General features: G+C 39.0%; 1 protein-coding gene across 1 annotated transcript in view; it reads right to left on the minus strand.

Annotated features, from left to right (window-relative positions):
• Positions 1–13,189, minus strand: part of LONRF2 (LON peptidase N-terminal domain and ring finger 2) — a 62,025-nt gene that overhangs the window by 8,556 nt on the left and 40,280 nt on the right. The window contains exons 6-10 of the mRNA XM_075200164.1: positions 11,830–12,055; positions 10,279–10,381; positions 7,028–7,142; positions 5,337–5,458; positions 310–468 (exon numbers count right to left, since the gene is read on the minus strand). Coding sequence (XP_075056265.1) covers positions 310–468; positions 5,337–5,458; positions 7,028–7,142; positions 10,279–10,381; positions 11,830–12,055 — 725 coding nt within the window. The remainder of the gene's footprint in view (positions 1–309; positions 469–5,336; positions 5,459–7,027; positions 7,143–10,278; positions 10,382–11,829; positions 12,056–13,189) is intronic.

Genomic DNA, 13,189 nt, shown 5'->3' on the forward strand with positions numbered 1-13,189 from the left:
TAAATCACCCCCCCCTCACCACCAAAAAATAAATAAATTAATTAATAAATAAATAAAATCTAGGTCCGCCCCTGGTTTTATATACATCATTAGTTATATTAATAGGTAATAAATATTTTTTTTCTGACATTATATTCTGTAGTATTCATGATCAGATATTTGTATTATACTTGTGTGATTTTTCCCAATACTATGGCACCCCCTATCTGTTTTCTATATACAATGTAGTGATAAGTTTGCTGTGGACCTGATATGATCTATACCCATGATAATATTCTGAATGAATACATGAAGACTCTACATACATACCCTTTTAATTCATCAGCTATGCACATTCCAAACTGTTTTGTTCCAGTCTCCATGCTCCTTCTGATCATCAGGCGATAACGAGGCTCAAAGACATGCAGTGGGCAAGGAATTGTCGGGAAGGCCATGGTGCACACAAATATAGGAACATCCTTATTCAGGCTGTTTTGGGGGGTTAAAAACAAATAGTGGTCATTGTGATGGGTTACAATAATGTATGTTAAAATTGTAGAATACATTCCAGTATACACGCAATATGCATCTACACTACATTTGAGAATCAAATGAACACCTTAGTCTATTAGGAAATAACAAAGTATATCATAGGTAAAGACAAAGGGGTCTACTAAACTATGGAGATGTTGCCTATAGCAACCAATCAGATTCTAGCTATCATTTATTTAGTACATTCTAGAAAATGACAGCTAAAATCTGATTGGTTGCTCTAGGCAACATCTCCACTTTTTCAAACCCGCAGTTTAGTAAATCTAGCCCAAAGTGTACAATGGTTTTCATTTACGAAGTGCAAAATAGTGGAGGTGTAGTTCAAAATGCCCTTTGGTAGAGTCACGTACTTCAATTTATGCAGGTGATCCAAGATTTCTGCTAAAGCGCATGAGCATTGCGGAGCAAAATGGCAGCATTTGCGGAGGAAGAGATGTTTGCAGCGGCTGATGGGTGGTGTTGGACACAGTGAGGGGTTACTAGCCAAGTACAGGGAAGGTGTACCGGTACGCCTACTTTACAGAACACTCCAAAAATGACATTACATTTTGAGAAACAAGATTATTGAAATGAAGACAAAGGGGTGGCAAGGGCACATTTTTAGTTACATTTTACGCACAGGAATTGAATTTTGCACCAGCTGTGAGCAGGTCTCACCCTATACTTTGAATGGGGCTCAACTTGTGTCTCCATGCCGCACTACTAAGGAGAAGTGCATTTCCAGCCACACATCAATCAATTTAATATAAAGTTTCTCATGCACAAAACTGCTACATGTAATAAGGATAGTCCAGTTATCCATTGACTCCCATGATTAATTTAGGCCACAAAGGTTAAGCGGAGCAGGATTTTTGGATATAAAATGGAAAAGTTTATTTTACTGAACCACTCTCCTTGCTCTATCTGCAGGAGAACACAGGACCCAGCAGAACACAGGACAACATGCAGGACATGGGATCTACTGAATCTCAGACCCCTGCTAAGAAAACTTTGGTGATCGAGTATAACTTGTGAAATTCAAAGGATCACCAGATGTTCCCCAACTAGTCCACCTGAAAAAGGAAGTACAAAACAACGGCAAAAAAAACAAAGTAGCCCAAGACAGACCAAAAGCTGTTAGCGCACTGCCATATACAGTACCTTTTACTCAAAGTTCTATCAAATGTCAAACAACTCGTGTAGAACTTTGTGAAAGTGTGCATGGAGGACTATGTTGCTACCTTGCACAGCTGCCCTAAAGAAGCTTGATTTTGGAAGTTCTAGGATATTCTAACAATCTTGACAGGGGGTAAACTTACCCTATACAGAATATGTCTAAACAATCTTAAGCTCTGTCAATACACGGTCAAAAAAGAGGAAAAAGAGAAAATCGGGAATGGTGAAAAAAGCTGTAGTTTGAATTCTACAAAGTACCCAGTAATGAAGAACCAACTCCCAAAGATTGGAATTAGAGGGGTGATATTCAGGTGAAAGGAATGCATTGCTTTAGGAAGGAAATCAGGAACTTGCTACCTTAGTGCAATGACGTGATGTTTGGAGCCCTGCATGAAAGAGCTGACAATCTATAAACTGCGGCTGAGGTGACTGGTACAAGGATAGCAACTTCTTATGTTAGAAGATCGATTGAAGCATCTGGGTTCATGAGACACTCCTATTGCACTCTGATGACTTGGTTTATAAAGAAACCACTGTTCACTTTTAAGCCCAACAACACTGCTACTAGCATAAACCTGCAAGCCTCATGGAAGGAAAAATATCACTTGGTATAATAGAGAGTTTTGCTGCAAGTAATTGGCATCAGTAAATCACGTATCGTTAGAAAAGATATAAAATGCTATTTAATTGATTTAATATATTTTAAACATGATAACCTTATGCAAAGCAAAGCATTTTACCAACACATACAATACATTGTATTGATCCAATAAATGTTTTTGCTATATGTGCTTTAGGGAAAGGGGACTCCTAATCCAATCCCGTCTGCAGGAAATCTAGGAGATGCAGAGCGGAGAAGAGGATAGGGGGAATATGATTCCCATTCACACCATACAAAGTGGTATACTCTGCAAAAATGTTTTAATCACCTGCTGCATAGTTCATGGTGTCAGGAAAACCATGTTTCCCCAACAGTCATACTATTAAAGAGCAGTAAAAGGAGAGAAGCATCCCTGGACACTCTTGCTAGCACAGGCTTTGGCAAAGGAGACACCCTGGAGGCCAAAAAGGATCTACTTATAAACCACTTTCATGTATTTGCCCATAGAGTTATTAAATGCTGCCACACAATGGACTGGGATGGTGGTCTTAGACTGTAAATGTAAGGATCCACCATGTAGGGCTCAATGTTAGCTGGGGAATCTACTCAAAACAGAAAACAATGAGAGAAACGGTTTGGGTAGGAAGATTTCCTCTCACAATAATTGTCATTTGAGCTCTCAGGAAAGACCACAGTGGACGTCTTTAGCCATTTAAATATAATTCTATGTCTGAGAAGAAAGACTTGTCTTCCACATTCAAGGTCTCTACAATTGTCATAAGACAAGACTATCCATGACCTTCTCTGATATTTCATGGGCATCATCAAGAGCTCTAATCAAGAAGAGTCAGGGAGTCAGAGAGTCTGGACCTGACTATGGAAGAAGAACCACCTCCTTGAAGTCAAGCCTGAGGGAATGAGTGTTTAGATGGGAGAGAAGCTGATCTGGTGTGCAAAATGGACAGCCTGTCAATGGACTTCATTAGGTCTTTTGTCCAGGCTTAAGACATAGATCGGTGGTAAGAACAGCTTCAGAACCAACACTGAGTAAACGGGAGTAGAGGTACATGCAGATGAACTGCTTTTTTCTGTATGTGGGGTAGCTTGTGACCACAGAACCTGAGCCGATAGAGAGACAAATAAGGTCATGAGGAGTCCACAGTGACAATGAGCTTTAATGAGTTGAGCCTGAGTGGGAGCGGCGAGACACATCGCCCAGAAGTCCATGAAGATAAGGTCCATACTCCTAGAAGAGGCACAAAAGGTAGCTGAAGAGACTCTTAGCTCCCTCCAGTGATCGGAGATAGGAATGTTTGTACTACAGAAGTAGGAAGACTGATGTAGAGAATGTGCGAAGATTCTTCTCCCACAACAAAAAGGGCTACTTACTGTGTGCAGGCTTTAGGTCAGGGTTGTCCAACCCGAGGCCCGCGGGCCGCATGCGGCCCAGCACGCCTTTAAATGTGGCCCAGAGGGAGTTTTGGTTGTGGCAAGGGGGCAACACTGTTAATGGAAAAAAAAAATCCTGCAAAAAAAAAGAAAAGAAAATACTTACCTTGCGGTCACGCGGTCACGTCATCTGGTACTCCGGCTCCCTCCCTTGTCTCCTCCTCCGTGCGGTGCTCGCAGTGAATGTCGGGCGTGATGTCATCACGCCCAACATCCATTGCGGAGCGCAGCACAGAGGAGTCACTCGCGCGAGAAGAACAGTCAGCAGCACAGAATTGGAGAAGAGAAGAGGACAGGAGAACAAGCCGATTAAAAGGTAAGTTAAGGGGGATTTTTTTTATTATTTCAAGGGACGCTGAACAGTGAATAAAAGTCCCCTGGTCCTGGAGCATCATGGACCTTAACTCCCTGCTACATACTTCTACTTGTAATACTAATAGGGCATTATATATTATTCTCTTTGGCCCATTATAAGTTGTTATCCCTTAACTAACATAGTGGTGTAATTAGCAAAACAAGTCACAATTAGCGGTCACAGTGATGTATATGTCAGGTACCGCAGACCTGGTCAGGGCACCCTGATATACAATGCCTGGCTTAAATTCACTTTATTGATATTACATCGAAACAATACAAAAAGTGATTATAGTATAATAACTAGAGAGGCTTTTTTGAACAGGGCGATTGAAAGGTAAGTAGAGGGAGATTTGAAAAAAAAGGGATTATATATATATATATATATATATATATATATATATATATATATATATATATATATATATATCTCACTTTTTTTCTCATATATATATGTTAACTATGTCTTCTATGTTTTTTTGGATGATCAGCTATCGTTATTGTATCTTATGTGCGGCCCAAAGCAACTCGCCGTCTTCCAATGTGGCCCAGGGAAGCTAAAAGGTTGGACACCCCTGCTTTAGGTGGTGAAGGGGTGAGGGGTTTATGTGAGGGTGCAGTAGAGGGGAGTAAGGGTTACTCATACTCTTCTCCTGTTTATTGTGGAAGTTGATTTAGCTAATCCATTGTTTGCCTGGTGGAGGGTTATGCACGTCTATCAGTTTAGGCTCTCAGTGGGACTGGACAAGAAAGGCAGATCTTCCAGAGTCACACCCATCAGTGGGTCATCTGACATGAGGGGATGGTAACACAGCAGAATCCTGCACTGTCCACAGTGAAACACAGGCACAGTAGAGACAGATTGGAGATAATCTGTTCAGTTTCCAGACCCTTTGTGAAAATTTATTCAAGAAAACTGTTGGTTGGAGGAATGATCAATATGAATAGTGTCTAATGAAATAAGTGTAAGAGGAAGTTAACAATGTTTATGAAACTCCAAGTAAAAACAGATGGACCTAGGGGAAACAGGCCATACTAAAAATTAATGATTAAGCATCTGGGATCAGCTTGGTAAGTCAAATTATAAATGAAATGATTGTTACAACTTAGCAATATAAAACAAAAACAAAATAAAGTAGTGGTACAAAGTCTGTATGTTTAAAATGCATCTCACTGACACTCTCAGCTCCACCACACTGACAAAATATCCAATGATACAGCACTTTGATAATTCTTTTAATTTTACTTTGATAATTCTTTGATTTCCTCATCATGTAGTTTCTTTCGCTCAGTTAGTTCTTGCGGTAAATAACGTGTAATCAGTTCTTCTGTCAGAAGTGTCTTCTTATAAGCTCTGCTTGCAAGGTACTACATGAAGATACAAAGTTGAAAATATCACATAAAAGTTATGGTATTTTATAGTAATATAGAAGAAAAAGGCAGATTTAGAGGTAAATGTACGAAAGTCCGTTTTTTTCATCTCGTGGGAAATCGGTGACTTTGCAGCTAAAATTTAAAGCGGCGATGGCTTGTAAAAGGCACTTTAAATTTTAGCTGCAAAGTCGCCGATTTCCCGCGAGATGAAAAAAACGGACTTTCGTACATTTACCCATTAGGCTTCCAAGCCACTGTGTAACTACAAGCCCCAACAGGCTCATCAACAGCTAGAGAGCCACAAGTTGTCTCAGCCTAGCCCTAATCTATAGTCAACTGATGTCGATGCCCAACAGCAAAGTACATCTCAAAATATGACACACAAAGTTTTGTCAAGGTCCTTCACTTACATGTAGTCATGCCATTTCTATTGCAATTCATGCGAGTGTGCCTACTGTTAGTGCTTATTGTTCCTCACAGTATGACAAATGAGGTTTCCACGAGTACTTTACATGGTTATTGTTGTGAGAGAAGTATGAGGGATAATCAGTTGCCAGTGTGTGCTACAACTTTGTGTGTAGCCATGGAAACTCCCAGTATACAGCATAAGTGCAAATGAAAGAAATAAATATTAAATATTTATCACTTTGTAATTGGGGAAAAATTTACTGGTGACAACTCAACCACTTTCCTTTTGTCCATGAATATTCAATTATTTAAATAGAAGCCATTAAAGAATCCAAAATTCAAGGTCTTCAGCAATGGGCGGTTTCTAAAAGCAGTTTTGCACTAATTGGTCAGGGGTTACAAGGTATATATTGTAGTTTGTTTCATTTCAGCCAGTGTCCAGGTTTTGATGCTCTGGGATACTAATGAAGAGGCATATAAATGTTTTGTGATGAACTTGTTCCTATTCAGAAGGTTATCTGAAGTCCACTGACATGAATGTAAACTGAGAGATGGTAATAGTGACCATAGTGATGCGGTTGCTCTCTTGTTCTATTTTATTTTTTGTGCTTTGTGAAATACACTATAGAATTGTGAGATCCTATAAAAACAGTGTAACAGGCGGTGTTTACAGAATCTACCATTAATTTCCTGCATAGTTGTAGTCAGTGCTTGACATCCTTACATGCAATATCTGTGTTACCATTTTACACAGAGAAATGTGCACAACTTGGCAGCCCATACCAGTTAAAATGTATATAAAAAAAAAAAAAAAGTAAGAAAAGGGACAACAGAAAATGCTATTGGCATCTACATCAGTGTCCCTCTACTGTGGCTCACATTCATGAAACTGATATTTTGTAAAGGAGTCTGTAGGTCCATTTAAATAGCTCGAGCACAAATGTGATCATTACATGTAGTAATTTACATGGATTCAGTTGTGTTTTACACTGGCATGCTTTCAGTTCTTCAGTTCTTAATAACCTTAATTTAAAGGATATTTACAGAGATGTATGCACATCACATAGAAATCTCCTGAAAAATGAGTGTGTATTGTGTACAAGCAGCTGGATAAACACTGAGTGATAGACATCTGTGTATGGATGACACACTCACCTGTGATAAGTTTTCCTTGCAGAGCGGACAGTGCGGGTTATGGTCCAGACATCGCTCAAGACATTTCAAGCAGAATGTGTGCCCACATGGGGTGGCTACAGGCTCATAAAATAACCTGGATGGATGGATGAAAATACCATTTTTTTAATGCAGTGTATTCACATATCAGCCAACCTGACTCCTTTGAAAAGTACAATTGTCTGATATGGAAAGAGTAGAAACAATCCATTATCACGCTATGAAAAGAGCCAGGCAGACCCTAATGCATTTATGATTATTTACACAGCAAATCTAATTCATTTTTATTGTGCTTTTATGATAATCAAAACCATGTTATACAAGATTGTGTCCTAGAACAGGAGCACATTTCTGATCACATTTTTGACCAAATACAAAAACATTTATGTCTTTCTGGATTTTCGGTTTACTTATATAGATGTATACTATAGAGTCATATTAATCTATATATCTCATTTATTTCTTCATTGTTGATCAAAAGGATTGACCAATTTAACACCACTCTCACGGATTTATATTCTGTATCATCTCATCAGCGTTTACTCCATGCAACAGCTTAGCGTGGAGTTTGCCACTGATAAGTGATAACCATGTAGTGTAGTACTACAAACTCAATAGATATTCCTTGTGAAAACGTGCATGGTGTTCATAAACCAAATTAATCACACATAAAACATGTCTGTGACATAAAACAAAATAAAACCAGTGCTTGAATAAACTACAAAGCTTCCTTCTATCAGAGGGTGGCGCTGTTGAGCCAATGATGAATTTCACAACAAAAGAGAGGGATCATTTAATGTTTTATATAAAAATACCCCAGATTGTTCGGGTGGAACTCCTTCCGGTGATACTATGGATACATGCACTTTTTTTATTTGCAGGATTTCTGAGAATCAGATGGAAGTTTAAATCATTACGTAGCCTGTGCCTATTTGGGAATGTTGTGCTGAGCAACCATGAAGATATCATGCCTATTTTAACATCATTCCCATATTTCCTGAGCAAGGTTCCTTGCGAGAGTGATTATCAATAGATGACAGATTACTATGCATCTTGCCTGACCTGACCTGTTTTGTTGCTCACGATTCATTTCTACTGTGCCTGACCTGTTCTATAAAAGAGCTAGATATTATATGAGCTGCTGGGGCAGCTAGTGAAATCTGGGCCAGCTGGCAAAGAGGTTTAACCCTTGCATAGGTTGGTGGAGGTTAATCCTGGAGTGATGCCATTTATTTTTAATCTGCTTTCTCGATTGTATTTGCAAGGCACTGCTATGTCTACATGAGTTATGTTTGTATTCACTAAAGGTCACTTACAAAGCACAAAGTCTGTGCACCCGCAATGCTTTGTTATACACGTGACACTATTTGTCCAGCCAGCAAAGTATACACCCACATCAATGTTTTTGGGAACTCCCAATAAAATCAATTTTCATCTAATTTTGCTGGGTGGTAGATACCCAGGAAAATACACAGGTTAGAAACAGAAAAAGGTCACATTAAAATCCAAAGTACTACCACCTCCTTAATGAATTAAAACTTTTCCCTATTTTTTGCAAAAATAATTTAGACTGAAATGTGGTGTAAAGACAAACATTCATAAGCAGATTTGGAGTTCATTTTATTTATGGCTTAAATTAATCCTGAAAGTAAAGGGAAATCTATGCTGTCTTTATTACATGTGTAATTTTTGTGTGCTTGATGCTTTTTATTACATTGGTGAAAGTTAACTTACAAAAGTGCTTTCCGTGCACCTGGAATGTGCAAAATGCATCCCATTAAGCATAGGGAAGGGACCCAATCTCAGAGTTGGAGCAGCCTTGAAGTCCTTATTGCAGTGCTCCCTCCGATAATGCTCCTGTAAATGGGTACTCATCTATTTATCATATTTAAATAATCCCAAAAAATTAAATATTGTCTCTAGATGAAATGTAATAAAAAGCTTCAAACACACATATAATACAGACAATCTCGATGTCTCCTCACTCTTATAACCAAAGATATAAATAAGCCTAACCGAGCAGTACCATATGATAAAAACATAAACGTTTAAATTAATGTAACTCCCCATTCGCAGCGTATCAGCCACTTCCCCTGGAGACAGCGTGCCTGCAGTCACTGGGCTGGCATGGGCTTCAAAGACGGAGTGCTCAGAGGAGACACGGAAAACCAGAATGAAGCGTGGCAGAAAAGTCTAGTGCCCCGCCAGACATTCACATGGGACCTGAGCCTTTAAGAGACTCTGGAATCCTGCATTAGGGGATCGGTATTTCATAGCCGGAGACCCAGGAAAGAGTAGAGGAGGTCCCCAGGCGTTCCTGGGAGTGGGTTTGCGGCAGGAGGCCACATAACGCAAAACACCCATATAGGGTGAGAGAGAGACTAAACAGGTGAAGGGCTGCCCGAAGCAGTGTGGCAACAGTGAGAGTGTCCCAGGAGGGGCCGAGCGCACACAGGCACAGAATGTGAGAGCCCAGAGCCGACAATACACAGAGAGAGTGTCGGAGCCTAAGCCAAGTAAGCAAGTGATATCATCCCCGTAGAGGAGGGGTGAGCTGCAGTTGTGAGCAACACAGAAAAGGTGTCAAAGCTTTATGCACTGACGAATCTACTCTGGATGTGGGAAACATTTTACATGTCAACATCCTCTGCTCATATATGCACACACCCAAGAGCTTACCAGAGCAGAGAAGAGTGCAGATTAAGAGGCACATCACCTACCTATGCACCCCAAGGCCATACACAGTGACAACAGGTTACATTAATAGAGGATGGGGCCCTTAATTTGTAATTGGATAGACCTTCAAGTCATGTTTTTCTCTGATTTTACTGTGTGCATCTACAAAGAAACTTCCACACGGATTCGCACAGAGCCTTTTATGTGGGAAAGGCCCACAATGAAAACATTGTGAATTTGTCCTTGCTATGTCCGAGGAGTATAGTTAGGCACATTTGCGCAAACAGAAATGGTTTGTGAGCTTACTTATTTAGCTGAGTGCAAGTTACCTTTAGTACTGTTGTTTTCATATAGAGGGAGCTTACTGCTAGTAGGTATTTATGTCAATATCTGTATTAGCTAGTTGTCTCGCATAATTATTTTTTTGGGCTTTGGAGACATTTAATTACGCTGAATGCTCTGGGCTGCTGTAACAAGCAGCACATTGTTGTAAGGATATGGAAACAACATCAATTTCCGCAATAAAAACAAGGTAGCAAAAGTCTTTGAAATCGTACCTCATACAGAGGGAACACTCAAAATCAGAAGCATCCACTAGAATTGTTGAGATCTCTCTCACTGCTGAGTGTGAGGAAGACTCTTCCCCCTGGAATTCAGCATCTGGGAATTAAGCAGCATTTTGTTAGCATGGATTATCACATGATGGTATGTCCTGCCCGCAGCACAATAAAAAACGTTTTTACTATTGTTATGAAAAAACTTTTGGTCATCACAGTTCAATAATTGCAGAGAATGAATACATTAATCAGTGCATTACAATGCATCAGCAGGTTCCCCACTTTGTATTGTAGTATAAATTATACCCCAAAGTTTGGCTTTACCCCCAATTAAAATGTCATTATGTAAAGGCATCTTGTAACTTGCACAAATATACATTTTAAAAGTTCTTGATAGCCGACAATAGGAGCAACCTTGTTGTATTAGCCATTACAAATCATTGTTCTGTTATAAGGTATTTTCCCTTCAGTAGGTTGAAAGACAGATCGGTGTGCTTAGGAAAAAAATTGTCCCCCCAGAGTCACAGCTTTTATTTAAAATGTGCAATTATGATACATTTCTAAACCAATTTCCGTACAATTTGCTACTAGAATCTATTTTTATACATATAAATAAGTTTCCGCAATTCATTTAGATTTATTTATGTATGGAACATAATGAAAGAATTTTTTTTTTAGGTCTAGTGATAATCTAACCAAAATATACCGCCAAGTAAAACTGAATTTTAGCGGGAACATAGTGGAAATCCTAGATCTAGTCAAGATTGCGCTGGGTAATTTCTTTAAGTAACCAGTAACATTTTAGTCTACTGAAATCTTTTGTTCTGGAAGTTACATATTGAGTTACATCAGACATACATTCACTTTCAAAAAACAAAAAAACTCTTGTTTGGTGCACACTATATAACAATTATAAACTAATCAATGAGTGCAACAGTTAAGCAGCTGCATAAAGGATGCTCCAATCATCCACACATAAACAGAAATAAAAATACATTGCTAAAATTATGAATAATGGAAACCTCTCACGAATCTCCTGTACATATATAGGTCATTTTAATGTAACCCAAATACATATGAACCACATATAACGCTGTAAATATTTATAACATATTTAGACAGAATTTATTACACTACTAGAGATTTATATGTGCTTCATATGTTTTTGGATTACATTAAAGGTATCTATATTAGTAGAGGTGAGTCGTGAGAGATAGTCATTGTTCATGGTTTCATTTGTAGCGCATTTCTGGTCTTTTTAGTGCTATATTTTTTTTTCTATACATTCACTCTTCGGGCTAGATTTACTAAACTGTGGGTTTTCAAAACTGGAGATGTTGCCTGTAGCAACCAATCAGATTCTACCTTTTATTTATTTAGTGCATTCTACAAAATGACAGCTAGAATCTTATTGGTTGCTATAGGCAACATCTCCACTTTTTCAAACGCGCAGTTTAGTAAGTATACCCCTTAATGTTAATGGTACTTTACTTTGCTGTCAACGTCAGCTTAATATGAAGTGACCTGGTACAGACTATCCCTGCTTATTACCATTCCTCATGGCTTTGGCAGGGACCTCAATACTGTGTAGTTCTTTAGAGGTGCTGGCACGTTTTCTCTTCAGACCTACTCCAGGAAGACAAGAGAGGACGCCCTCCAGGGTCTTCGTTGCCTTGTCATCAGGGAGGTCACATATTTCAGGACACCCTGGAAAATCTTTCATTTGAAACAGATCAGACTCTGGAAAGGAGGCTTTGGTTACTCTGAACACAGAGCCCTGTCGACAAAACAAACATGGGACAGTCAGAAACCACATATGTTCCTCAAAGCTTTACAACAGTATTAATCTGAAATAAGATAATCAGTGGATAATACCAATGTGCTATATGTCTCATCTAATATACCATCATCATAGTCTCTATGCAACACAGAGCTAGCTGACTGCAAGGATAAAATGCAGACACCCTTTTCTCAAGCACGGATTTCATCTCCGTCTGTCAGTACAGTATACACATCACGTATGGTACAGGGAGCAGTAGATTATCAGCTGGCAGTATACTCACTTTGCAGACATTTGGAAAGAAAGGTGTATAGTTTCTAAGAAGGAATTGGCCTGGATATGCCCTCAGGCTGTGTACACACAGGTGCTGCTGTGTTGTCAGCCGCTTGCTGCCCTCAGATCTGTAGTCATACAAGGATACTATTCTTTATAGGAGGATGTGGAGAGCTGGAATTAGGTGGACTACAAGAAAATGCAACTTGAAGCAGCTCTAAGTTGCCAGACCTCAGTCATTGAGCAGCACCCATGTGTACATAGGCTTACAGTCCTGATACAGTTTCATTTTTGCAGTGAAATATGCAAGTAAACAGTTTAGCACTTGAGACACAAGTCTAAGCTAGGATTGTGCAATTGTTTTAATTAAGAAGTTATTGCTGCCATATAACAATTTAATGTAAATTAGATTACGGCAAAACACTTACCAAAACCAATTCTAGGCATATTTTAGTTTACATTTTTTGCGGTTGTATGTTTTGATATTCACATTATTTACGGTTTTAGACATTTCATAGGCTATTCTCTCTAGTATAATGTTACTATATTTTAGATGTTATTTTTTGTGGCCTTTGCACCAAAGCTTAGGAAGGTATTCTGGGGAATAAAAATATGAGAAGAAAGTATGGGTGTCCAGATCACTCAATGAACCCCAGAGACATATAAAAATAAAGATGTAAAGCTGTACGGTGCAACTCAGGTGCCTGCTTCTGCAGACACACACTAAGGCATGTTTAGGCTCAGGTTGAAATGTCTGACTTGGCAATCCTAGTGTTTATGTTTCATATTACACCACAAGCATGCTTTTAATAGAAAGCTATAAATACAGCAAGAATATATATGGAATAATGTGACCCT

The sequence above is a fragment of the Mixophyes fleayi genome, chromosome 2, assembly GCF_038048845.1.
Source record: "Mixophyes fleayi isolate aMixFle1 chromosome 2, aMixFle1.hap1, whole genome shotgun sequence".
Taxonomy (NCBI): domain Eukaryota; kingdom Metazoa; phylum Chordata; class Amphibia; order Anura; family Limnodynastidae; genus Mixophyes; species Mixophyes fleayi.